This window comes from Rissa tridactyla, chromosome 2 (genome assembly GCF_028500815.1).
Source record: "Rissa tridactyla isolate bRisTri1 chromosome 2, bRisTri1.patW.cur.20221130, whole genome shotgun sequence".
Lineage (NCBI taxonomy): Eukaryota > Metazoa > Chordata > Aves > Charadriiformes > Laridae > Rissa > Rissa tridactyla.
In genome coordinates, this window is record NC_071467.1 from 78,430,344 (window position 1) to 78,457,263 (window position 26,920).

Below are 26,920 nucleotides of genomic sequence, written 5' to 3' on the forward strand. Positions count from 1 at the left end.
AAGGGGCACAGACTTCAAATTCCCTCAGGCAGAGAAAGGATTACAATTCAGGCAACTAGACTATTTTCCACTGAAAAACAGAACACTTTCTTATATTTAATTTCAGCAAGGAAAAGTATTTCAATTCAGTTAAATTGTTACATACAATATAAATCCAAATAGCACTTAAGTCAAAAACTTGGAAAATTATGCAGTATAATAAAAAAGATCTGGCATTTATATAAATGAGACATGATTATTCCCATTATATCAAATAGCACTCTCCCAAATACTATATTACCTGGACAAGATACTATAATACATAAGGAGCTCTTTTCAGCTTTTGTAAAACTTGCAGTGTCATCCACATATTTTAGAAATTAAAAGAACACAGCCAGAGCAGAAATATCTATATACAGCTTTGTATGGCATGTTGCATAGAGACCTGTGCAATATTTATCAAAGCTTATTTACTTACAGAAAATACAGTTCCAGGGTCAAAGCTATTTGTGAATTAAGTCACAATTCAGTGAATAGCTTTAACCGAGGAAAAAAAAAACAAAACAAAAAACCCAAAAAACAAAACCCCACAAAAAACAGAAGTCAGTGCTTTCCTTCTACGCTTTCCTTCAAAAAGTTAAAATCCAAAGTCATTTTGTTTGCAGGCAAGCTAAGTATTCTGTGCTATTCTCAGAGTATCTACACTTTGTTCATTTTTCTATATAAAACCATTTTTGGTCTGCCATTTTCATGGCCTTTATCATACTTGGTGATCAAAGACTTAGATCTCATTGCATCGATATAATTTCTCCCTATGACTATGAACAAAACAGGAATATATAGGAAGAGTCAAAAAATGCACAGGAAGAGGCAAAATTTAAACACTTAACATATATCATGAACAATTTTGCCTTTCACAGACTTGCTACCATTGTCATAAAGTAAGAAATTAATTATTAAATAAATGATCAAGAAAAATAGTTGAAATCCACATCAGACAAGCACCAGCTCAAATATCAGATTTACCAGGAATTGGTAGAAGGAGCAAATGCTGCAGAAGCAAAGACTGTGAAGATGTCAGAAGTCACCCACTGTTTTTGTGGAGGAGCAGCATTACAGCAAGCCTTTGTATCTTCATTGCTTAACCTTCATTAAGATGATATAACAACAACATGAAGACTCTTACGTTACTATCCAGCAAGTTCTGAGTATATAAAGCAGTGGCAGAAAACATCAAGCCTATGCGTTGAATAGGAAAAAGAGAAAGCAGTTATTGCAAAAGCAGAAAACGCACTTCTCTAAAATATAAACCAAATAATAGTACAAGTGTTTGTTGTGATAATTGCATTGAAATAATGGCTTCAAGAGTCAAATATATTAGCAGACAATTTTTATTTTGCAACATTAAACAGTCAAATTATTGTCAGGGTTTTGAGCACAAAAGCCTCAACCTATCTGGTCATCGTGACAAAAACAGCACGAAATGTACCCAAAAGTGTGAAAACATGGACACACACACACAAAGAGCTAAATAAAACAGTTTTGGAATTTAAATCTTTTGCAGAACATGGTTTAGATAAGAAAAACCTATATCCTCCCCCCCAACCCCGAGAGAATAATAACACTCTAAATGGCTGAAACTAACGAAAAGCTTAAAATCTTCATTAGCTCTTGTTACATCTGAGAAACCAATGGCTTTGTAAAAACAATGCTGAAACACCAAGTCTCATAAACACAATAAACTTCCAAGTCCTCACTAACCAACTGGTGCCAACAGAGGTCAGTCTGGCCAGGAGCTCCCAGGACAGATGAAAGCCCAGGGCCAGGAGGGAAGCAGACAAGGCAGGTGCAGGCTGATAACGAACAGGTATCAGGATTGAGCACCGGAACCTACATTAAACAACACCAGGAGCCAGGTCATGAGGAGCAGACAATCAGAACGTGGGAGCCCCCACAGAGTGTGTGTCCACAGTCCAGTGCAATGAGCATCAAGAAGCAGAAACCTCTTACCTGCAGAATGGATAAAATAAAACTACCCATCAGGCCCACAGCCCCATTTGCACCTAGTCATGCTTGGGCCTTCAGATGCAGGACAGGATGGGAAATAGCTGATACTCCGAATCCCCAACCCAGCCACCATTAGTTGGTGAATGAGAAATCTGAAGTTTCCTTCAACCATTTGGAGATATGACTTGAAGACGTTATAAAAGATGATGCGTATTCTGTCTGCCCAGGGACGTTCACTGACCAAATCATGGCTTTTCACTGAAAATAGCCAAAGTGGACACTGAGAGCCTCTGTGCTTACTATGTCTGGCAAACAGTCGTACCCAACATAATTATTCCAACAAAGTCTCTTCACATATGGTTATGGGTAAAGATTAAAGCATACAACAGGCTTCAGTCACAGTTCAGTCTTCCAATTGTTACTGAAATACGAGTTATACCAGATAAAATAATTCAAGCATAGGCATGTACCTAGAGAATTGTGTGACAGAAGTGTTACATCTGCCTTGTATTCAATTTCTTTCAATATCTCAGTCCCCTATTTAAGGAGAAAGAATTGCATGCAAGAAAATTATTACTTGGCTACCTTATCGTTAATAATTTGCCTAAGAAGTGGGGTTCAACTACATCTAGAAAGGTTTAGAAGCAACAAACTGAACATGCTGTGTAAGGATTACAGTGTAAAACGTATGTTATGTTACAAATATTGTGACATGCAATACCGACCAGTAAAAGGCTAAAAGGACCGGTTTGCTGCTGTTTAATTGAATATCACTAAAACTATAGTCTTCTAGGTACAAGGTTAACTATTGATTTAAAAGTCTGCATCGCAATTATTGTTTCAATTTTCTTTCCAAGAGGTTCAAATGTTACTGTTTCTAAGTGACCTCTGCTAAGATTCACATGCAAAATGAGTGCTGCAACCCACTGAAAGAGGTTATTTATTTCCTGTATTTTTATATTATCCATACTGAAAGAATACTAATAAAGGAGAATGTGTAAGTAATGTCAGGAACCTGATAAGCAGAATAACAAAATGAGACTTCTAAATGATCTAAATGCATGTAAAAAGCAGACATAGAATATTGACTGGGGTAAAACTAATTCAGGTTTTGTTTTTGTTAGTTTCATTAAATTCTGTCACAGTTATTTAAGGAATTCAGAGTAGCTCAGTAGGATTTAGCATAACTGCATATGATCGGCTAAATCCCCACCTGCCGAAGTTGTCTGCAACGTTGGTGTTGAGATCAGCTTCGTTTTCTTTAGGCCAAAGGACAAAAAAACCCGTTCAATCAGCTAAGAGCCAGCAAATATAAAAATGTAGCAGGTCCAGACCAATTACACTTCAGAGTGATTTATCACTAGGAAAGGCTAATTAATATCTGTACTCCCTCCATCTAGATTTATTTTAGGATATGGTAAGTTAATTCTACTTTTTAAGTCACAGAAACACGACCAATAGTGTCTTGCCAACAGTAAGAAAAAAAAAAAGCTCCGAGCTTCCCACTGTAATATGCCACTGCCAGACACCTCTGCAGCACGTACTTCAGAGAAGGCTGCACCTTCTCTTCACGTCTAGCAGTATTTCAGTCCTTGTCACTAGGTCTCATGTTTGGCATTTGGCCTGCTGGCATGCACTTACCCAGTTTGTTTCAGAAAATACCAGAAAACAGCGATTAAAAGAACCTGATCCTTCCAGAAGAGGCAGAAGCCCATGTGAAAACTCCCCTGGGTGAGCATCCAGGTTCTCCTCGCTTGCTGGACACATGCTGAACCGTGGCTTTCAGCTGCTCTAGCTGCGGCTCTGCCAACGCACAGGCATAACTCTGACCTCTGGCAAAGGGACAAACACCACCTTGTTTTGCAGATGGTCTCTGATCCTCATATTCAGGAGGGCAAGACTGTTTAAGAAAGAGCCATTCACTAAAGCTTGTATATTCAACATCTTGTTCTTCTCTGTGTATTTTTGATGGACATCTAGTCTAGCAACATTCCAGATAGCCATCATCTGATTTTTCAGTCTCTGCTTTTCCCCCACATTCCTTAATTGAGGCAATCAGCAACTGCAGCCTAGAGCTTATTTTAAAAAGATTCATTTTGGTCAAGCATTAAGACAATTCTTTATAAACTTTGTTCTCTAGAATATACCATCTACTTTACTGATTTTTCAGTCTGGCACCTTGAAAAAGATTTACCATAAGGGGCTTTTCTACCCAGGAATAAGGCTGCTTTAAAATACACTTTAACATATGTGGTACAGGCACTGATTTAAATCCTCCTATTGGTATCTTCTAAACGAAGAAATTGCATCTAACGTTGAAACAAAAACTCTACCAATTTAGTGAGAACTCCATAAACTTAGCACGTAGGAAGGAAAAAGGCAGGAGGGGAGCAAATGGCACAGGGCACTGCTGATATACAGGTAAAAGTCCGACTTCCGTCTGGAGACCAACTAACAGAATTTGACACAGAAATTGGAAGGCAACTGAAAGGAGCAAAAACAATTTAAAAAAAGCAGAACAAGGATTAGAGTCCTTGCAGGTCCTGAAACTTACAGCTCCCCTATAACTATAACATACCAATCAATTGTAAATAGATATTCATGGAACATGCCAAGATTTTGAAACTTTTTATTTTAAAATGAGATGGTATCAAGTTATTCTTAAAGAACAGGTGCATTAATGCCATAGTTTCTGAAACCTTAGTGCCTTGAATGTTATGAAATATAATAAATCTGTTTCTGAAATCTTTGGTGCCTATTGGTACCATGTACCAGTAACATTCTTAGCCTGCAACATAGAAGAAAATACATTTTTATTGAGACTGACTAGCATATGGTATAAATTCAGAGTGCTCTATGCAGTAAACAAATTTAAAAGGATTGTAATCTATTCCAGCAGATTATCCATCTAAACATGTTGAAAATTGGCATTTGCAGTACAGATGTTTGATCCTTAAAATTGTAATTCTGTTGTACAATTGCTCAAAAAACCAAACAAACAAAAAACAAAACAAACCCCACCCCAAACCAGCTTTCTTTATGACAAAACTACACTACAGTTAGGCAGAGTTTTTACCAGTTTCCTACATTATTTTCACCCTTAACAAACAGGTCTTATTTTTCTTTTTAATACAAATTGCAGGACAAATGTTTTTTCAAATAGTTTTTATCAGCATAATCTGTTAAATATTAAAGCAGTCTACGGAACAGGCATTTCCTAAAGCATATAGATATAATAGACAGTGTAACAACTCTCTAATAAGGAAAACAATTTAAATCAAAAGATAGACATTTCCTCTCTATCACTTTTCAACAACCATTTTGAAAGCAGGTAGTATATAGGCTTCTTGCTCCTCAGATGCAGATTTAATCTTTTTCGATTCAGTTGTCCTTTTTGCATTGTTCGTTCCCTTCTTGGCCCTAGATGAAAAAGTGTATTGATTTTTACCTAATCTTATGACTCTTGCTGTACCATCAATGTGGCATGACAGAAGTAGCGTTGCTATGGCTGGATAATGCTACCTAATTGTTGGCGACTACTGTTCTCCCTAGCACCTTTTCCTATTTTATGTAATTCTAGTGGTATGAATAACATGTGTGAACATATTGAAGCAAAGTACTACTCTGCATGAGGCCATGCAGAGGAAACCCTTTCAGTCTCAGGGCTGGGGAATTTTTCAACTAGGGGGAAAACAACCCCAAACAAGTAATTCATTTTGCTGCATAGAAAACTGTCTCAAGCAGCCTTTTCTGTATACTCATTCTGAATTGCCTTTTTTTTTTTTTTGGCAAGACTAGGATGATTTTGCGATAAGAGGCAGAAACCAGCAATGCTGTTTACAGCTTTGTTCCTGGGCTGACAAACTTTGACTATTTACTTAACTGGTAGATAGGCAATTTGATTGCCATGGTGGAATTAGTGTATTAGTTCATATGTTGCTTAATACACATTTTCCTGCATATGGTAGAGAAAGCATTTTGCCATGGGTTTGTTCATATTTAGAGTTGGTGTCAAGTTGTTGCCTCATATTTTAGAAAAAATAGTCAAAGCAACTAATCTAGGAAGATTCCACAGGTGATTTCAGCAGCCTGTTTTCCAAGCAGACAAATACAACATGCATCAGTGCTGGTTTTCAGCTGGTTAAACTGTTCACTACCAAACAGCTTCTGAACCAGAAGATCAAGACAGTAACTGTACTTAAAACTGGTGGTTACGTCAGGGCAAAATGAGTTTGGGTGTGAACAGAAAATTATGACAGCAAGAGCTGTTGACAAGTCACACCAACAGAAAACTTCTTCATTCAATTTTACATGCTATTTTGATGCAGGATAAAGTTATTAGGGCATAAGGAAAATAGATCTTCTCTCAATTCATCTCATTTGTACCCACGAACACTTACAAATACAAAAATAAAAGTGAGAAATGAGAACATGTAGGCTTACTAACACAGGCCATGACAGATCAATCTGATGACTTCATAAAGAGAAAAATCAAGTTTCATTTATGTTTAGTGAATTGTCCTCAGGGAATTAAGACACAAAATATGCATAAACGTTAAAAAAAATAAGGCAAGTAAAACAAAAAGATATGAAAGTCAGGATACCTATGCAGGACTGTAGCCAATTTATGTTTTAATGCTCTCATTAACCACAGATTTAAGTTGTTCAAGGATTTGAACTCCTCTGTCATAAAAAATGGAAAACATCAAAATAGAGAAGAACCAGGCTGACTCTCACACAAAAATGGACCAAGATGTAGTACACTATGCAAAGCCATATACTTCAATACAAATTATGAGCCCTACTCCAAGGTAGCATGTATAAACAGTGACAGAAGGATGCAAATGCAGTTAAAAGCAGTAACCCCGAGACACCAAATGTAGTTACCAGCTAATAAAAACATAAGACAAAACCAAGATCATGAACGTGACAGACACAACCACGGTAGGTGCTACGTCTTGCAGTCATAAGCAGTAAGAAGGCACTAAATCGCATGTGTGAGCATCTGACCTTTATATCTCTGGCTCCACAGTTGTGAAAGTGCACAGGTACTGCCACCCTCAGGAGCAGCCAATTAAAAAAATACATTCTTCCAGCTGTAGACACAGACGTGCAGTTGCAGACTTAATCATTTTAATCACAGCATTGCCACCGATTACATCTGTGGTCTTGAACAAATTCTCTCTTTGCTTGAGTTTTTGCAATTATAAAGGGTGAAGATAACACCAGCCAACTCTACAGAAGTGTTGCTAGATTTACTATTCAGTAGCAGTTTGAAAATGAATACTGTTGTATAAACATTGCATTTTACTGCAGGGCTGAATGCAAACTAATAACTAGCATTCCAACTGCCATCTTCTACATCTACTTTTGGGGTTTTTTAAACACGTGCAAACAAATTCTCTCAAAGTTAATAAGAGCAACATGTGATTACTGAAGGGAGAACAGACTTGTGTCTTTCTCCAACCTAGAAATCTCCATTCAGTAACATTCAGCTTAGTCTATTGCCAGAGTATTCATATCAGAAGATTATTGCTGTATTTTCATTATATCAATATATTGTGATTTTTTTACTGACATATAAAAGAAATTATGCTACTATAAGAAGCAAAACTTGGTTTTTGACATTTCCCAAAAAAGGCAAACAGTCTGAGAGTCCTGCTACTCTAAGCCTCCAAACCAGACTCAGTATCAACGCCTTTGAACTAACCTTAAGCCACGGGTAATTATACCACATCTTGGTGGAAAACCATGTTCCTAGTAGTGGCTCTGACAATTAGCATCTGTATCGCCAACAGGAATTTGAGAAAGGCTTCCCATTTCCACTGGTACAGGATCTTTGTGCTGCTGAGAGACTTTCCAAAGGGGAAGCCCCTCAGTTAAAGAGCCTTACTCTTAAGTATGTGCTGGAAAGGGAGAACTCTGGTGTTAGGTCTTTCCCTCTAGTGAAGGAAAGTTTATAATTAAGCTGTGCCAGAAACAGACAGCAGTGTAAAACTAAAGAACAATGTTCTACTACTATCAGGCATCAGGAAAACTGGAGTGAAATTATCCTCTGCTTTGCAGAGTTCCTAAATTGGGGGAGAGCAAAGTCAGCAGCGCTAAAGCAGTCTTTATAAAAGCCCAGCAAAAACATTGATGCTGTGTCCCGTCATGGTAAGACAGCAAGCTTCAGGAAGTCTTCAGCATCCAGAACTGCTTGTTTCAGTGTCTTCAGAGACCACAAGGATTTCTTAAGCAGACCCTTGACTGAGACAGCTGAAGGTACAATTGAGTCTGCTTACACTGCAACATAACCTGGGAAGGCCTCACTAGGCTCATGGCGTAGACAAAGCTGGAAAGTAATGCGGTCATTTGTACCAGCAGCTGAAAACCAAAAAGCACAGTCTGATGAATGAGGTTTGGGGAGGGCTATTCATTTGGGAGAGCGGGAAGGCAGTGACTGGGGAGGAGGAGGTTGCTAACAACAATAAATACAAAGTGAAGCTCAATACTTTTTATGAGGTTATCTGCTGTGGAGCTTAAGCTCTGGTATCCTTGGGTTCAGCACTGCTTGGAGCACCCCAACAAGAAAGCTCCATCATTCACAACCCTGGCACTTACAAGCTCAGACAGTGAGTCACCCGCACATCCAACACCAGGAGGGAACACTCTCTCACCACAGTAATAAAGGCACTCAAGGCCAATAAAACATCCACTGTGCATTTCGCACAGAAATGGAAAGAGACTTGTATCGCCAACATAGATTCTTCGGGCATACAACAGAACAGAAAGATACATGAATCATAAGCAACATCTAGTTTTACACCCATGAAAACGAAATTTTTACCAGAGTCAGATTAAAACAATACCAGAGAAAGGATCACTTTTGATTCATTAGCCTGAAAGGGATTAAAGGTATGCTTCAGGCTCTAATTCATCCTGACTAGAGACAGTGTAAATATCACCCAAGTGGGCAAAAGTCCCCACTCTTATCATCTGATGTTCGCAACCACCCAAAGTACAGACAAACATGAGGAAAACAGCTATAGGCAAAGCCTCATGAAAGATCCAGCATCCGGGTTTCCTTTTTCCTGGAAAGTGCTTAGACTACCTAATTTTCATGCAGTAGACAAATAAGCCTGAGAAGCGTGCTGTTTGATCAGCAGTTTTATTAGAATAAGCAAACAACCTAATACAGATTTCATGTCCAGGAGGCTTACAGAAAGTGCTAACTTCTTCTAAGAAACTTAAACCATTCGTTAAGTCAGTCTGGATCTGACCTACATTATACTGAATGCGCTCTGGTAAATAAAACCCAGTTGCTGAAGCCAGCAACGTTTTTCATATTAGAAGCTGCTTCCTAATCTTTAACTTCTAAGGGTGATAAATGTAGTTTCCATTTTAAATCTGTAATGCTGTCACTCTGAAGTTATCTTGTTGTGAAAGAGGAAAGGGTAAATAAAGAAATTATCTGAAAGTACTATAGAAAAGCACTTCAAGATGCTCACTAGTTGCTTTAGCTCAGCCAATAGTATTCTTGCACCAACATACTCTTTATCAGAACAGTAAGAGTACTTAACAATCAAATGAAACCAGAACGCCGCCTGTGATGATACTGTTAGAAAAGAAATTTATTTTAAAATACCACACAACAGTGCTGCTTTGCTAGTTGTCTTTCATTCCCTGGCTTGCTTGAGACTGACAACTGAAATTAAAAGTATCTGAATGGCCTGAGACCCCACCATCCCTGTCAACAAGCAACATTGGTATTTTCACATCATGACCATTACTTGTTCTATTCCTGCTCAAAATCTTTTTAGAATTGCTTCAGTGTGAGATCCGTGTTTACAAATAATCTTAATTGGTATTGATCATACCCACAAAGTTTATTTATGCATTGAGCATAAAAGGTAGTCAGAGTATAAATTCAACTTCTACATGTGCTGAAAAAAAGAAAGCAGCAATAAAATATACATGAACACAGATTATGAGGGTTCTTGTAGACAATTTAGAGAATGGTCCATTTGAACACAAACTATTTTGTTTTGTGTGTACAATCTGAAAAGCTTGAAAAAACAATGGGAAAGACAGAAAAATAAGTACATTTTGAAGAAGTGCTACATAATGTTAGAAAAAAAAAAAGACAGCATCAAACCTTAGGGGGCTAGAGTGACAGTGACAGAGAAGACCCTTTAGATTTTGGCTATGACCCACAGCACTCCCATTTTTCTCTTCCAGAACTTACACTGATCCTCAAGTTTTTATTGTTCATTTTGTGTGCTCTCCTCACATGTCCATTTTCAATCAAGAAACAAGAGAACTTATGCAAGAGCTAAACACATTTCTGCTCATCTAAATCAGAGTTCTGGCATGGACAGACACAGACATTACAGCATTAAGGAGTCCATAGTCTATTTAGACAGGTTTCAGCGGCAGCTGATCAGGTGTTTTTAAAATACAAGTTTCATGTTTAAGCAGTTCCAAAAAAAAAAAACAAACCCAAAAAGCCTTAAAGCAGATCTATCATAGATTAACTAAAAAGCTAGAATTATTAGAATGCAATGGGAATACGCAAAACCACGTGGCTGCTCTCATGTAGTGAAATATGAAGTAAACCCATATTTTTAGTTCAGGGATTCTCAAGCGTTCATTTCAGACACATTAAAATTTTCCAATGGAAGGACACAACAAATATAGCAGTATATTGCAATTATAGCAATAGGGCAGCAAACATAAACCTGCTGATAGTAGAACTACTTGTTAAATTACTTTTTGTGGATTCCTCAGAAGGTACCCACAAACCTCAGGTTGAAAGCCATTAATTTACTGTTTCTGACCTTGCAAAGACCTCTGCTCACCTCAAAACTTTATGCCACAAGCTTTATATGGGTCTTCAAAAACCTACTTTATTTTTAAAAACCACAACATATGCAGTAAGCTGAAAAATATCCCCAACACATTTACTGGTAAGCAGGTTTTACTTAATTTTTTACCAATGCCAGCAATCCACTGGATTGTATTACAGTGATTTTTCAAGGACTACGCCACAATTCGCAGGAAAAACATCAGTCCGACATTTCAACCAGAGCCTCCAACAGAAACCCCAAATTTATACTAAGAAAAAGAAATCAGCAAAAGTCCCACCTGAACAAATAACTCATATCCAAAGAACTACTGAACGGATAAAAGGCATGTATTCATTTACCAAGTGGTGAAGTATAATAAAAATGTTAAATTAAGTACTTAAAACTACTAAATAGTCAGAATTGTTGTAGACCAAGGCTATTTTTTCAGTCTAAATACCATACGGGTGGATGTGTTTTTCTTTCATTTACTGGAAACAAAAGTCATGCTATGTCAGCATACGGGCTGCTAAATAAATCAAGGAGGTTAGTTAAATACACATTCAAATGTTAGAGAGAAAGAAGACATTCCTTAACATATTTAGTCTTCCTGCAAAGTTGATGGGGGAAAAAGGCAACTAGTTTACAGAAAAAAAAAATTAAAGTGAGAAGATCTGATGAATTTATGAAGTCAAATAGTCAAATTGTAAAAAGACAATATGAAAACTAAAAGCAAACACTAAATAAGAGGAAGAATTCAGAAAACTATCCATGTATAAGTCTCCCTCAGTAAAGCATACACGAATGAATAGAAAGATTATCATACAAAGAAAAATACTGAAAATATTAATTCTGCAGCTATCTCACTCAAGGGTGACTTTTAAGTTAAACATAGATGCCACACTGTCTTATCAAGAACTCAAGAAGTCTTCTAGAAGAAACATGTTACTTCTGAAAAACAAGCTGGGGCTACATTGTAAAACTAAAGAACTGCAAACTTGGCAAATGTAAAAAACCAAACCTCACTCAGAGCAGAACTTACTGTCATTAAATCTGATGTTAAGCTGCCCTCTTCAATCATGAATTTGAAGGATTCACGTCCTTTCTTGAATAAATACTTCAGTACTTGTAAACCATCATGAAAAATGAAACTACAGAAGTCTGAGGTCTATCAAGAATTAGTGTTCATTCAAGTGTAGTGGTATCAGACGTGAACCCATTTCTGAATGAAAGCTCATCACAGCCCAACCTTCATACAGATGCTCCTATCCAAAGAGAACTATGCACAGCTGACGTGCAAGTCTGTCAAACTACTTTTGCAATAGTTCAAACTGTCATACTTGGGCCATAAGATTCCCTTCGTTCTTTCCTCTCATAGCTCAAAATATAAGAGAGAAACAAAATGCTACCTCTGCTTACTTCTTATTTACTTATTCTTAGAATGGTATTATCATGCTAATAATTTTTAAAGAACACACACATGAGAAGAGCAATGCTCAAATCGTTCTTAAAAAAATTTATGCAGAATTCAGGAGATCTCTGTCGCCTGCTGAGCTGTGTCCTTCATTAAGGGTGAAAGACTTTCCCAAAGCCTTGGGTTTGGAACGTTCCCCCCGCCAAAGACCCCACCATTCAACCGGCTTATTTTAAATTTGATTCTGTACCTTCTTACTCAGCTACAACTCATGAGTCCGAAATAAACAGCAGCTCAGAGACAGAGGATTAACTTCCTTAGAGCAATATTAGATTAAGTGACAGCATTTATCAGACTCCAGAAGATAAGTCAAGAACTTCAATACACCCAGTAAACATGGAAATGCCTAAAGCTCACAAAATGTGTGCACGTTTCACAAACAAATCTGGACACGCTTGTCTGACATTGCTGTATAGCTGTTGTGACTGTGCAGTATACTATACTGAGCAACCTGTGTATCAGATGGCTCTCTTGTAGCCATACCCCTCTCCTTCTCCCTAGAAAGCAAGTTTATGCAGAATAGAAAACTACAAAATTAGAATTGTAGCACTCAAGCACTGCATTGGTACAACTGATCTTGCATCACAAAGCTTGTGGGAACATCATGTGTCTCAATGGGAAAAAAAAAAAAGAGAAAAGAAAAAGAAAAAATTTGAAAGTCTGAAAATAATACAGGTCAGAGTTCTCTAGGAGTCAAACAGATGAAATTCTACAATATTTCAGGAAAGCATTACTCATTCAGCAACGTAGCAACTTTTTTGCCAAGATCTGGCAGGGCAAGGATGGAATGAAACAAGTGACTCCCAAAAGGCAAGTGATTCTACTAGAAGACATAAACAAAGATAATCTATAGGTTTTTCTGCGTATCTGAATTACTTTGGTATTGAACAGCATGTGTAGCCTGAAGGTTTCCTTCTTTCGGCTTCAGACTTACTCTATAATTTGATTAAACCAGTTCTCTAAGGCTTTCCTGGTTTTCAGAAGAAACAAATTTGTACTCTGAAGTAGCATATCAACGAAATCATAATACACTACCCTACTAATTGAAGTGTATCAACGTAATAATACATGCAGTGATAACTGAAGCCACAGTTAAGTATTTAATCTTGTAAACTATCAAATGAACATAGCAAGTGATAGAAAAATTGAGGACAATGTAAGAAAATGCTTTCCCAGTCCCCCTTTGTAAATTAGGGCAAAAGATAGGCCAGCGGGACGAGGTGGTGGAGTTGCTCTTTATGTTAGAGGGCAACCGGAACATATGGAGCTTTGCCTAGGGGTGGATGAAGAACGTGTTGAGAGCTTACGGGTAAGAATTAAGGGGCAGGCTAATATCAGTGACACTGTTATGGGTGTTTACCATAGACCACTGGATCAGGAAGAGGAAGTCAATGAGGCCTTTTACAGACAGCTGGAAATAGCCTCAAATCACAGGCCCTGGACTTCAACCACCCTGTTAATTGCTGGAAAGGCATTAGAGTCAGACTTACACAGTCCAGGAAGTTTCTGCACAGCATTGATGATAACTTTGACACAGGTGGTGGGGGAGCCAACGAGAAGAGGTGTACTGCTGGACCTTGTACCAACAAAAAAAGGACTGGTTGCAGATGTGAAGGTTGTGGGCAGCCGTGGCTGCAGCAACCGTGTGAAGGTGCAATTCACGATCCCGCATGGAAGAAGTAGGACAATAAGTAGGATTACAACCCTGGACTTCAGGAGAGATGACTTTGGTCAGGTTAGGGATTGACCTGCTGGAAAGCAGCTCTGCAGAGGGACCTGGCAATCCTAGTAGATAACAAGTTGATTATGAACCACCAATGTGCCCTTGTGGCCAAGGTGGCCAATGGTCTCCTGGGGTACTTTAAAAAGAGCATGGCGAGCAGGTCAAGGGAGGTCATCCTCCCACTCTGCTCTGCCCTGGTGAGGCCACATCTGAAGTACTGTGTCCAGTTCTTGGCTCCCCAATTCAAGAAAGACAAGGAACTACTGGAAAGAGTCCAGCGGAGGGCTACAAAGATGATCAATGGGCTGGAGCATCTGTCTTATGAGGAAAGACTGAGACATGGGTCTGTTCAGCCTGGAGAAGACTGAGAGGGGACCTCATCAATGCTTATCAATATCTAAAGGGCGGGCGTCAAGAGGATGGGGCCAGACTCTTTTCAGTGGTGCCCAGTGACAGGACAAGGGGCAACAGGCACAAACTGGAACACAGGAAATTCCATTTGAACACGAAGAAAAACTTTTTACTTTGAGGGTGGCAGAGCACTGGAACAGGCTGCCCAGAGAGGCGGTGGAGTCTCCATCTCTGGAGACATTCAAAACCAACCCGGATGCGTTCCTGTCCAACCTGCTCTAGGTGAACCTGCCTTGGCAGGGGGGTTGGACTAGATGATCTCCAGAGGTCCCTTCCAACCCCCACCATTCTGTGATTTGCTTTCCATTTCACACTTCAGCCATGGCAACAGGAAATACAGCACATTTCCGTATGTAACAAGGAATACTGAACCTTCACACCACTGTCTATCCCAGTTTAGGCCCCCAAAAGTAAACGGCCAGAGCAAGAACCAGCCCTCTGCTTCACTTTAAAAGCATTCATAAATCTCTCCTTGCCTTGAGGACAGCACTTAGTACTCCTGGAGCTCAGGCCATCACATCATTAATTCTATCTCACCCTCTTCAACAAATATTTCTGGAGCAATAGGTGGTAGCTAAGAAGTACCAAGAAGTTACCATAGGCAGAATTGAGAAATTCAGTTTTAACAGGCAAATGACAATGCAATAGATAAATATATAGTCAAACACAGTAGAAACAGTATCAGCTTAATTCCCTGCAAACTAACTTTACTGAAAATAGGCAGTAAAAACTTGGGTCAAAGCACTGCACTGCAGATAAGTCACAATTCACTTGTTCAAAGTCTTTTGTCTCCTCTTTTCCTTTATAATCATTCAGGGAAGGACTCTGCTCGATTAGCTAATTTACCCTTTGTATGGTCTTTTTCAATAGAAATCATGTCAGATTTCCTTTGTCTGACATTCCAGTTTTATGGCCTTGGGATATTAAAGTAAATTCAGCCAGTTTAGATAAAGCCACTGTAGCCCTGTCCTGTCACTGCGTAATAATTATAACACTTAAATCACAGTAGAAAAAGTTTAGTACAGTTCTACAAGATGCACTATGTTACACTGCAGTGAAAGGCTGTAAAAGACAGCTTGCCAGATATCAGTGTTCTTCAATACATACAGTCTCCACATTTACAGCTATGCCTCGCCACCTAAGGCTGAAATCATCTCTCCTTTGCCGACTCCAGAGTGGATATATTTGCCTCTTTCTTCTCCTGCTTTGTGTACATTATCAGGATCCAACTATTCAACTGCTGCATTTCAATTCCTCGGTGTAGATTTATATTTTACATTCTCCTTCCTCCTCCCCTCCCACCAAAAAAAAAAGAAAAGCCTGGGTACATGTGTAACTGAAGACTATACATCCCAAATAACATTTAACTTCTCTTCAAGTCACATACTATAGTCCAGCAAACGTGCTTTCCCAATGCCTAATAAAATGTCACAGGCTTTGTATTTACCTGAAATTACAGGGTCTCAGCACTTCTCTTGGCCTGAGCTAATTTCAGCTGCGGTAACGATTGCCTAGAAGTCAGGTGACAATTCCCTAGCCTGTTTTAGCTTCGTTCTATATGTATCATATATGCAAAGGTCTGACAAACTTACATAGTCACTGCTTAACAAATAGTCTGTACGTTAACTGGGTTCAAGGGAGGCTAACTATGAACTTTTAACAGGTGAAAACAGTCAAATCTTACATGGGAACCAAAAGAAAGACCAAGTAAGCAGAATTAAAAAAATAGAAGAGTGCTGTAACTATATTAGAAAAGAAAAATATCACAGCAGTGCCAGCACCCCACTGCAAACCAGTATCAGCAAAAAGACCGGGAGAACTTGTTTCACTTCCAAGGAAAAGCCATGAACCGATGCCATGAGTTTGAAATCTCATCAGATGGCATAGCTCAGCAAAGTAGAGGCGAAAAAGAAGCCTGATTGAAAACCTTCCTTCCAATCTAACTATAAATTAAATGAGGTCTAATCAGATTTAACCAAGATAACCAGACCAACTATCTCTGGAATCAGAGACAGTCTTCATGACACACTGAAGTCTCACCCATACCTTACCCATGGTTTAAACATACAGAAGTAGTGACACATCACTGCCAAGAAGGTGACTTTTGAAACCCTTCCTAAATCAGAGAGGTTTGCAAATAACCATGATTTTTCCTAAGGCTTACACCAATAACTGTTCAGTAAGAGCTCATTTTCTGCAGTATTGTCTTCACATAACAAGTTAAATAAAAATAAATTAATATAATCAAAGGCTGTACTTGTGTTAATGAATAAACAACTTGTTGTATTTGCTTGGTTTATCACATTCAACATTAAAAACATATTCAAGGTTGAGGTGTAAAACTGGTGTCATCACCATACTCAGTCTGCATCAGTTTGATGTATGCAGCATTATGCCTACTTGGCATACATAATGAAGACAGTTGGGCACCATGGCTCATTTGAGAAGCCACTTGCACACCACTTCCAACACCAATAACAAATGCTATGTAGGATCAGAAAGAATGCACATATTAAGTTTGCCAATTTGAGCATTTTAACTTATACATATATTCCCCTTAACAGTAGTGAACCACGTTTTATACCATTTTCCATATTAAAGTTTGCCACTTCATAAAACTTTCTCATCATTTTTGCTAACTACATTAAGCCATTTCACTACATGTTTCACTAACATTTTTGTGCTTTCACATAACCAGTGTACTTCCGTTATTTTAGTGAATATGTATCTCCAAATCCTCGGCTCCATTCATGTTAGTCTGGTCTTTAACAGGTGAAGTCAAAGCTGAAAATTTCAGCACAAAACCAAGATGTTTACAATTCTGTCTCTGGTGTAATTTCCAAGATTTTTGTTTCACACCCTCTAGAACGTTTCATATCATAGGCCCACACAGTGTCTATTCCCTCTCCAGTAGTATGATCTGGGACCCAGCAAGGGAAAGGAAAACGACAGGCAATGATTCTGGCATTACATTCAAGTTCTTCTTCTAGCTTCTTCTCCAACTCTGGCATCTGTTGAGCAACAATAAAAAGCTTTCAGAAGCAGTAAAAACCAGAAGCATTCAAATTTGAACAGAAGCATTTGAATTCAAGTGTTTAAAAGTCCAAGGTTTGAGGAATTTTTGGATGAAAAATTAGGAAAGTATTCATGATATCCATTTTGTCTTCGATGCATTGACAAATATCTAAAACTAGAAAATGGTTATTGTGCCCTAATTGGTGAGATCAAGAGAATCATAACTCTAAGTCCTAAAAATTCAAAAACCCATAGATAACCCCTTAGATAAAAAAAAACACTTAAATTAAGAAAAGAGTTTACAGATTCCAATTCATGATTCTGTTCAGTGGGATTCTTCACTGTAAAGAATGAGAGTTCAGTCCCCTGAATTTATGCTATTTATGACATCCCAAGTCATATGAACTATTATGTGATACTCAAAGGCCAATGCCTCTCAATTTCCAGCCAAACACCAAAACAGATCCTGGGACACTCAAAATGTCATAAGGCCAACAACCCAAAGCAAACATTCTGCTGTCACTGAAGGATAAAAGTACTGTTATGTTCAGTACTATTGAAAATGAGGTTTGCTGGCTCCAGCCTGTTAACAGATGCATGTCAGTCCCTGCAGAGGTACTGTATGAAACAGCACATAGAATCATAGATAGGTTGGGTTGAAGGGACCTTTAAAGGTCATCTAGTCCAACCTCCCCTGCAATAAGCAGGGACATCTTCAACTAGATCAGGTTGCTCAGAGTCCCGTCCAACCTGACCTTGAGTGTTTCTACAGATGGGGTATGTAACACTTCTCTGGGCAACCTGTTCCAGTGTTTCACCACCCTCATCGTAAAAAAATTCTTCCTTATATCTACTCTAAATCTACCCTCTTTTAGTATAAAACCACTAACCCTCATCCTATCGCAACAGGTCCTATTAAAAAGTCTGTCGCCATCTTTCTTATGTACTGGAAGGCCACTATAAGGTCTCCCCAGAGCCTTCTCTTCTCCAGGCTGAAGAACCCCAACTCTCTCAGCCTGTCCTCATAGCAGAGGTGCTCCAGACCTCTCATCATTTTTGTGGCCCTCCTCTGAACCCACTCCAACAGGTTCATGTCTTTCCTGTGGTGAGGACTCCAGAGCTGGACGCAATACTCCAGGTGGGGTCTCACCGGAGCAGAGCAGAGGGGGAGAATCACCTCCCTCAACCTGCTGGCCACAGTTCTTTTGATGCAGCCCAGGATGCAGCTTTCTGAGCTGCGAGCACACATTGTCAGCTCACCTCCACCTTTTCATCCACCATTACCCACAAGTCCTTCTCTTAGCAGGGCTACTCTCAATCCCTTCATCCCCCAGCCCATACTGGTACTGGGGATTACCCTGACCCAGGTGCAGAACTTGGCCTTGTTGAACCTCATAAGGTTCATACAGGCCCACTTCTCAAACCTGCCCAGGTTCCTCTGCATGGCATCCCGTCCTTCAGGTGTGTCAACCACACGACTCAGCTTTGTGTCATCTGCAAATTTGCTGAGGGTGCACTTGATCACACTGTCTGTCATTGATGAAGAGACTGAACAGTACTGGTCCCAATATGGATCCCTGAGGGACACCACTCATCACTGATCTCCATCTGGACATCGAGCCATTGACCACTACCCTCTGGATGCAACCATCCAGCCAAACCCTTATCCAACGAAGAGTCGAGTCCATTCATCAAATCCATCTCTCTCCAATTTAGAGAGAAGGATGCTGTCGGGGACCTCGTCAACTACCACTGTGCAGCTCTCCTTGGTCAAAGGCCTATAGTCCAGCTTTCCTCCATCTGCAAAAATTGAGCAGATAACGAAAGCCAAGGAAATATAACTACTCTTCCAGAACAGCGCAACACCCTGCCCAGTCAGATACTCTATCTCCAATAAGTACTTTATAATTCTGCTATGGATTGAAAAATGAATTAACCAATCTAGACTTCAAAGAAATTTCTTTCCCAACCCAGATAGTGATTATGTTCTGAAAAAAATAAAACTTGATAGATTCAGACATTTTTGTCCTTTGGAAAAGTATGATGTTACACTTAAGTAGATCAGTGCACATCCATTTGGAATTCCTTTTATTCTTACATACTGCATCTATCTCAGGGAGTAATTATAACGGCAAGCTCCACAACTGACTTCTATTACATGTAAAAAATCTATTTACTTTGATAACATGACATAGCATTTAGATATTAAACAGTTAAAACAAATACAGCTCAATTTAAATCACAAAGGACACAAAAGAAATTAAAAATTCAGAAAAAAAGAAGAAAAAACACAACAGAACATTATTAGAAAACAAGGCTGACTCAAAAAAATGTATTTCCAAAGGCTGCAGATACCTCCCACTATCACATACATGCAGGGTGTGCCTTTGATCTAACATCCCATTATAGCTGCATTTAAGCTTACAATGGAATATTTTAGGAAAATTATAGTCATAGATCTAATATATCAAAGAGTTGTTGCTGAATATTTTTAAGCATTCTGTGCTCTGCTTTCATCCATACAGCAAATGCTTTTAAACATTTTTGCTACCATACCTTAAATAAACTAGAAAAATAAGCCCATTTTGGTGTCTCAAACTGAGCTGAGACACCAGAAAAGGAAGGACTAAGTTGTTACAGAAATAACAAATATAGACATAGCCTAAGTTTTAATGAACAATTATGAAAATTATTGACAACTCATATCTATATTACCTCAAATTGGAAAACTTCATTAATAGTTCAGTCAAAAAGAACTGTATCCTTGAACGAAACAAAGTAGTTTTTAAGCTAAATCTCTAAGTAGTATTAGGTGTTATAATCATACTGTATTTTATATCAAAGTGGGTTGGATTTTTTTGTATGTCTGCATAGATATACAGTTTAATAAACCTTTTGTACAGTATATAATCAGTTAAAATACACAGAAGCTGTGAACACAAACACCTGCAAAGAATTCTGTCATCCCACCTGGAGCAAGTAAAAGTCTCTTTGCAGTGACTCATAGACAAACACACCTTCCCCCAGATGCTTGCAAGAACAGAGAGGTCTTAGTCTTCCTTGAAGATCAATAAAACCAAGTTCTGTAAACTAATCTTGGATACGACATAAAAGCACTGTGTGACAGCATCAAATCAGACCAGTATTATTAAAAAAAGCTAAAGAGATCTATTGCTCTCAGTAAAAAAGACAAAATGCATTACAGTTTCTAGAAAATCAATTTAGTCATTCGGGAGACTAAGCATCCACAACTTCCACAGTAAATTTAAAGGGGATCATGAGCAAACAAATGCTCAGGAAACACAGTAGTTTATGTGTTTGTAACTGTTACATTTATGAGAGTATTTTTATTGGAATAATTTAGCCTAGTATTTACTGAAGTTATTCTGAGCCCTATAGCTACTCTTTCTATCACAGCTGTTACTAATTTATCTCACTTTATACTGTTACATTTAAAGTTAAGCCAGTATTTCTGCTACGTTTACTCACATTTTCCCCAGGGCACTTGTTTATTTCTAGTTTACTGAAATATCTTTCTTCACCTGCCCCTCAGTGCAATTGCAGAATTTCTGACTGCAAATTCAAATATTTATACTGCCCTCTCCTGGAACTCAAGCTAGATACATAACATACAAACCTGGCAACATCTGTAGCACAAGTAACATCATAGTTCTCACTAATATGCAACCCAAAAAAGCAGGGCGGGGAAAAAAATAAAGTGTTTTCAGTTTCCACCATGAGTTACAATTTGAATCTCAAGTAGGTATTTAATTCCAATGCTGTTAAAGACAAAGTAGAGAATAAGGATGCTTTATTACACCTCTTGTTCCATCTTCCTCTTACTACTACAGAAATATAATTGGTGTATGTTGTACAGCATAGCATCACATAAATCTCTTTACCCATTTCATCCCACATCTGCCTTAGCAGAGCAAGAAGCAACACAGTAGCATTTATGGGATATTTCTGTTTTACTCCTCCACATGCATTCAACCTATATAGAATATTCTAATATTAAATCAAAACTTCAAGAATATTTAAATATTTAAGATTTTTTTTCTGTTCTAGGAAAAAGAGAACTAGATCAAGCTGAAAGCCAAAGTGAATGTAAAGCCTGATGGAATGTATCGAATATATCACTAAAGCAGTCACTATGCAACTCAATTTCTACACCGGTTTTGAAGAACGCATTTTCCCCAGGCACGCAATGAACACAAGCTACAAAGCCTTCGTAAAAGGCAAAGAATTTGTAGACTTGTACTCTAGCAATTATACTTGAGTATCTGTCTCTCTTCCCATACCCTCACAGTCTAACATGGGCAAAGGATTATTTTAATACACCAGCTGCTGGCCTATTTGGGGTGATGTGTTTTTTGGAAAAGAACATAAGTTCAATCCTCTAACAAGGTTCCCAAAAATCAGCTGTAGACAACTTCCTACTCCATTCTCTCCCTGCAAACTCGATGGTTTTCCAGTACGAAAAACTGAAATTTTCAAGAACTAATCTATCACCTTCCCCCCCTAGCAACTTGAGCACAGCCATTTTCATTTTGGTTCTGAACTAATGGACAGAAAATACTTCTCCAAAAAATACATATATTTTCAGAGCTCCAGTCTGCATACTATCCCAGGTTTTATCATGGTAACATTAATAAGCAACAATTAAGTATCAAAATATTAGTATCAACTACATTTGACATTCTGCAGGTTGGTTCATTTTGCAGATGAACGTACTAACACTGAATGCCTCGATATTAAAATAATTAAAAATGCAAAAAATAGTAAACTTACCATTTGAGGTACCCCAAAAACAACAACATTCGTATAACGTGAAAAAGAAACCTAAAATAAAATTTGAGAACAAATCTTAATGAAAATGGCATTTATGCTTGGAGAAGTTCTCACCATTCTTTTCCCCTAATCCTTCTAGCTGCACTTCTTTCAACAGGGATTTGGAACAAGAATAAGAAAGGAACTCCAATATCAACTTTGCATCACATAAATTTCCACATAAAGACAACTTTATACTGCTGAAAAACAAAAAATTCTACTGCCTGTCCAAGAATATGGCATCAATTCTAGTAGCACAGGAAGTATTATTTTGGAAAATACCTACATGACTTTACTCGTGGCTAAGTTCTTCTACAGCTCCTATATATGTTAAAATGTTGTATGTTTTAAGTTTGCCCCTACTTTTGTTAAATGTTAGCTAGCTATAAAAATTTGCCAGGCATTCCAATGCCTGGGTTCTTCCAGTCAGTGCCCTGAAAATCCTCCTAGGCTCCTCTCAGAACAAAGATATAAACAGTACATTTACGCTTTTCCCCAAAACTCCTGGTACCCACTTTATCCATTATAAAATGCCATTCTTAAAAAAAAAAAAACACCACCAAAACACAAACCAACAACACCACCACCCCCCAAACAAAATAAAATTAAAAAACAAACAACAAACAAAAAAAACCCCAGAACTTTGACAGGAATAGCAGGGGAGAGGCCCACATAAATATGACTCAAAAAAGCAGTAAAGAAGCAGTTGTGACTCAAATGATTGAAAATCGTGAAGAAAAAAAATCTCAGTCACATGTACATAAGTTACCTTAAAGCAACACTCAAAACCATGTATCACATTGCACAGTGAGAAAAGAACGCATCTAATGAAACGTCAGATGAGACTGTGATCTTGCACATTAGGTGAATAAGGGTCTTGTTACTGACTCCACAGGATCAGCTGCCAGTGAAGCCTGACATTACAGCACCCCACATCATTCATCAGGCACAAGCATAACATAGTGTGCTCGAGGAGTCTGTACTGAAAAAGGACAGCACTTCACTGAAGGACAAAACCAGCAGAGCAGTGTATTGTGCTGTGAGTCTCGTTTCTATGGGCTCAAGTACTTTTCTCAAAGCCCAGTGCAGCACCTTGTGGCCAGACAGCATTCTGGTTCTTTGAAGAATGCATCTCCAAATCATGGAAATCTCTCAAACATCCCAGATTCATTCTCACATACTTCACCACCTACCTTCCATAAGTCTGAAATATAAAATTTGGTGTTCTGATGTACCCCATCTCTCCATGCACGGTATCTAGAGTACCAGACTAGCCAGGGATTTAATTCATAACCAACAGCTTTGAATCCCCTTTTTGCAGCTGCTATCACCTACAAGGAAGAAAACAAATCTTCACTTAGAGACGGAGAAAGTGTGTTCATCTAAACAGGAGCACACAGTTGGTTTTATTTACAATATAAATTAAAAGAATGCACTTCTGTAAATCACTCAAGTTTTAATCCCCAACATATTAGCAGTATAGCGAACAAAAACTCAAACTACATTTCACTATTATGATTAGTCCCATTGAAATTATTAGATATATTCAGACCAACAAAATGAACCACTTAAACATTCACAGGGCAAAGCTGTAAGGTTGTAGTAAGTCTACGATTTACATAAAAGTTTAATTTAACATATTCATGACACTACCTTGGAATTAAAGAGTACCAAAATTGACCATGGAGAGAACAGTGAAATAAATACACAAGCAGATATGCTCAAAATTGGAGCACTTAACTTATTTGAAAAGCAGTGATTGGTAGGCACTTGAGAGATCCCTGAATCAGAGTCAAAATGACCTACCAATAGAAAGAGTATGAAAGCAACCTGTTGACCCACATTTAAAAAAAGATGTAGGTCAAAAATTTAAACATCAGCTAAAAAATTGAAAAAACCCACACACATAAATCCACAATACCACTTTCACCCAATGTTAAGCTTCATATATCATTTTAAAAGGCAAAAGGTAATTCAGATAACACATAGATTTTCAAAGACATTCCTCTAAATTAGACTTTAAGATTTAGAATTTTTAAACTATATTGCAAGCACCTTCAAAAAAGATCCAAACCAACCAATTTTTTAGAAAAAGAAAAAAAATTAAGGAAAATACTAAAAGGCACCAGTTTCTAGAATGAAAGTTTAAGTGAGAATTTAAAAGGCTTAAACATTTGGATCAGGAAAAGACTGACGAACTATGAATTACAGAACAAGCGAGGTGAAATCAGGAAGTACACATTTGTTAACAGAACTTCTCAAACAGCGTTATCTGAACAGTGTGTTTCACGCTACTAAAATAATGCATCTTCTATCATGCACACAGCATTTGAAAATATACTAAAAAATCTGACATTTTTACCATGTTTGGAAATAAAAACATTTATCCACCAATTACAACCGAGTAAGTGCTAACTATTTAAAAGCATCTGAACAGAAGCTCAACTTTTTTCAGGACAGATGCGTTAAGGCAACACCATGCATTCCATTTTAGGCACCTGGCCCTCCAAGTAGTCCTCAGTCTCCATTTAGGCACATATATATATAAATCAGAATTAAAAACACAGTACCTAGACAAATTAGGTGCCTCAGATGAGGGTCAACAGCCAAAATGCTAAGCAGAGAGGGCATCAGAAACTCCAGTTCTCTCATACCTACATGCTTTTCTGTTTCCTACTTGGGCACAACTCCTAAGCCACCTTCACAGATCTGGATTTCCAAATCAATTTTTTTAGTGTGGACAAATGGTTCACTCATTCAAATGAAATATGGACAAAGGTAGCGTTCAAGAACTTACTTGTTTCAATCAAAAACCCACTAAGTGCACCATCCTGTTGCTGAAATTTACTTGAAGCAGACATTTAGGAAATGGAACACAAAACATTGCACCTACAGAAAAACCCACACCATTCTCTACTATACCCTCACCACCGCATTTCACAAATAGGGGTTCAGACAATGTCTGGGAAGCACAGTATCGCTTTGGCAATTCTCACCATTTCTCTTAGTAATTATGCTAGTTCCACCACAAGCATTTTGAAGCAGGGCAGCCAGCATCACACAAAGGTGTAAAGACTTCAGTTCTTACAATACCAGAATTTTTATTCTTGTAATCCATTAATCATTTCCCATTTTCTTTTATTCTTCTATCACCTTTATACAACAAGCATAGAGCTGCAGCTCCAAAAGCACAGTGCTATTTAATCTCAGTTTCACATGCTGCAGCTATAGACCTATGTGGAATCACAGTTTCTTTGGCAATCGTAATACCAATACTTCAACTGCACCTTTTCACATGAATGCAGTGCAAATCCTTCCAGCCAACAGGATGAGGTTATTATTTTGCACACTACCTTGTGAAGCTGCAGGTAGGACTGGCACAAAAATTTTGATTACTCACCTAAACTGAATGTAAGCCTTTCTCAGCTTTGAGCCTTTTCCTAAGGCTCAAACAAAAACACTGGATGCCAAAGACAAGACATTCATAAATACGAGAAAACAACAACAGCCGCAGCTAAAGCATTTTGCGCTTGAAAGGCAATACAAAAGGAAGGCAACATTCATAACTTACAATACGGCCATCCCCGCTACCAATGTCAACTAGGGAGCCACTTCTGTTTTCTAACATTTTCAGCACATTCTGGATCTGGGTGGAAGTTGCAGGAACGAAGGGCAGGCACACTCTCCTCAGCGCAGGGGTCACAAAAGGGGTGACCACCGCATACAAGGCCACCAAGGTCCCACTGACACCAGCAGTGACCATCAGCCCCCAGACACTCCTTCGGGAGCCAGCCTCGCACACCTCCTGGGGGCCTGCTGGCTGGTTCTCCTTCACCACCACCTTCGACATCACACCTGAAGACAGATATTAAAAAGTGTTCTATCCAACAGCTTTATTACGTTGCTTGCTAAAAGCATAGCAGTATATTGTATCAAAGACATGAGACATCAGGAAAAAACCTTATATACCTCTAGCTGGTTCCTAGACCCCTAGGGAAATGCTACTGTTAGTGCTTTTGAGGAGCTGAAGCGCCAGATCCATTTTTCAGGGCAGCTTCCTTTCAGGCCCGTAGTCCTCCCTCCCCGGCCGGGCAGCAGCGCTCCCGGAACAGCTGAGGGGTGGTGCAGAGAGAGCCCTCCCACCGGGGACCGCCCGCAGCCCACACTCAGGGTAACGTCCTCAGCAGCTCTCGTTCTCTTCAGGAGGAACTTTTCTCCAGAGCACAACGTTCCCCCATCTGCAAGGCCCTCTACCAGCTACGCCCCCACGCCCCACGTGCAAGTCCCCAGAACTAACGGACAGCCCGCCTCGGCCGGCAGTATTTATAGGGGAGGGCAATACCACTTCGCCATGCGGGGGGGGACGACGGGGGGGACGAAACCTTTCTGAAGGCGCTCGGGAGAGGATCGGCTCGCACTCTTCCGCCGTGTCTCTGTCTCTATTCCTCCACGTCACCCGGAGCAGCCCGCCGCTGCCGCGCCTGGCGCCCGCGTTCTACCTAATAGAGTATCCTCCACTTCCCCCCCTTCCACCGACTCCCCTTCCGCAGCTGTGGGAGGGGCCCGTCGCGCAAGGTCCACCCTGCCGGATGCTTCCAGAAAGGTCGGCCGGAAGCGCCATATAGGTCCTGCCCGCGAAATAGGTTGTGGGGTTGC

At 39.0% G+C, this 26,920-nt stretch overlaps 1 protein-coding gene across 8 annotated transcripts; it reads right to left on the bottom strand.

Moving 5' to 3' along the window:
• Positions 1 to 1,249: 1,249 nt before the first annotated feature.
• ATPSCKMT (ATP synthase c subunit lysine N-methyltransferase) lies at positions 1,250 to 26,889 on the bottom strand. Of its 8 annotated transcripts, none has more exons than XM_054189739.1 (6): positions 26,234 to 26,596; positions 25,836 to 26,119; positions 23,458 to 23,595; positions 22,226 to 22,276; positions 3,628 to 3,886; positions 1,304 to 1,989 (listed from the first exon to the last, which is right to left on the bottom strand). In XM_054189739.1, the coding sequence occupies exons 2-5, from the start codon at positions 26,112 to 26,114 to the stop codon at positions 3,662 to 3,664; spliced, it is 693 nt and encodes a 230-aa protein (XP_054045714.1). In that variant the 5' UTR covers positions 26,115 to 26,119; positions 26,234 to 26,596; the 3' UTR covers positions 1,304 to 1,989; positions 3,628 to 3,661. The 8 variants fall into 8 exon arrangements, with proteins under 8 accessions (XP_054045717.1, XP_054045716.1, XP_054045715.1 ...); XM_054189745.1 differs by having other exon boundaries at positions 1,306 to 1,989; positions 3,628 to 3,818; positions 26,234 to 26,595; XM_054189742.1 differs by lacking the exon at positions 26,234 to 26,596 and adding an exon at positions 26,683 to 26,889 and having other exon boundaries at positions 1,250 to 3,886.
• Positions 26,890 to 26,920: the final 31 nt, after the last annotated feature.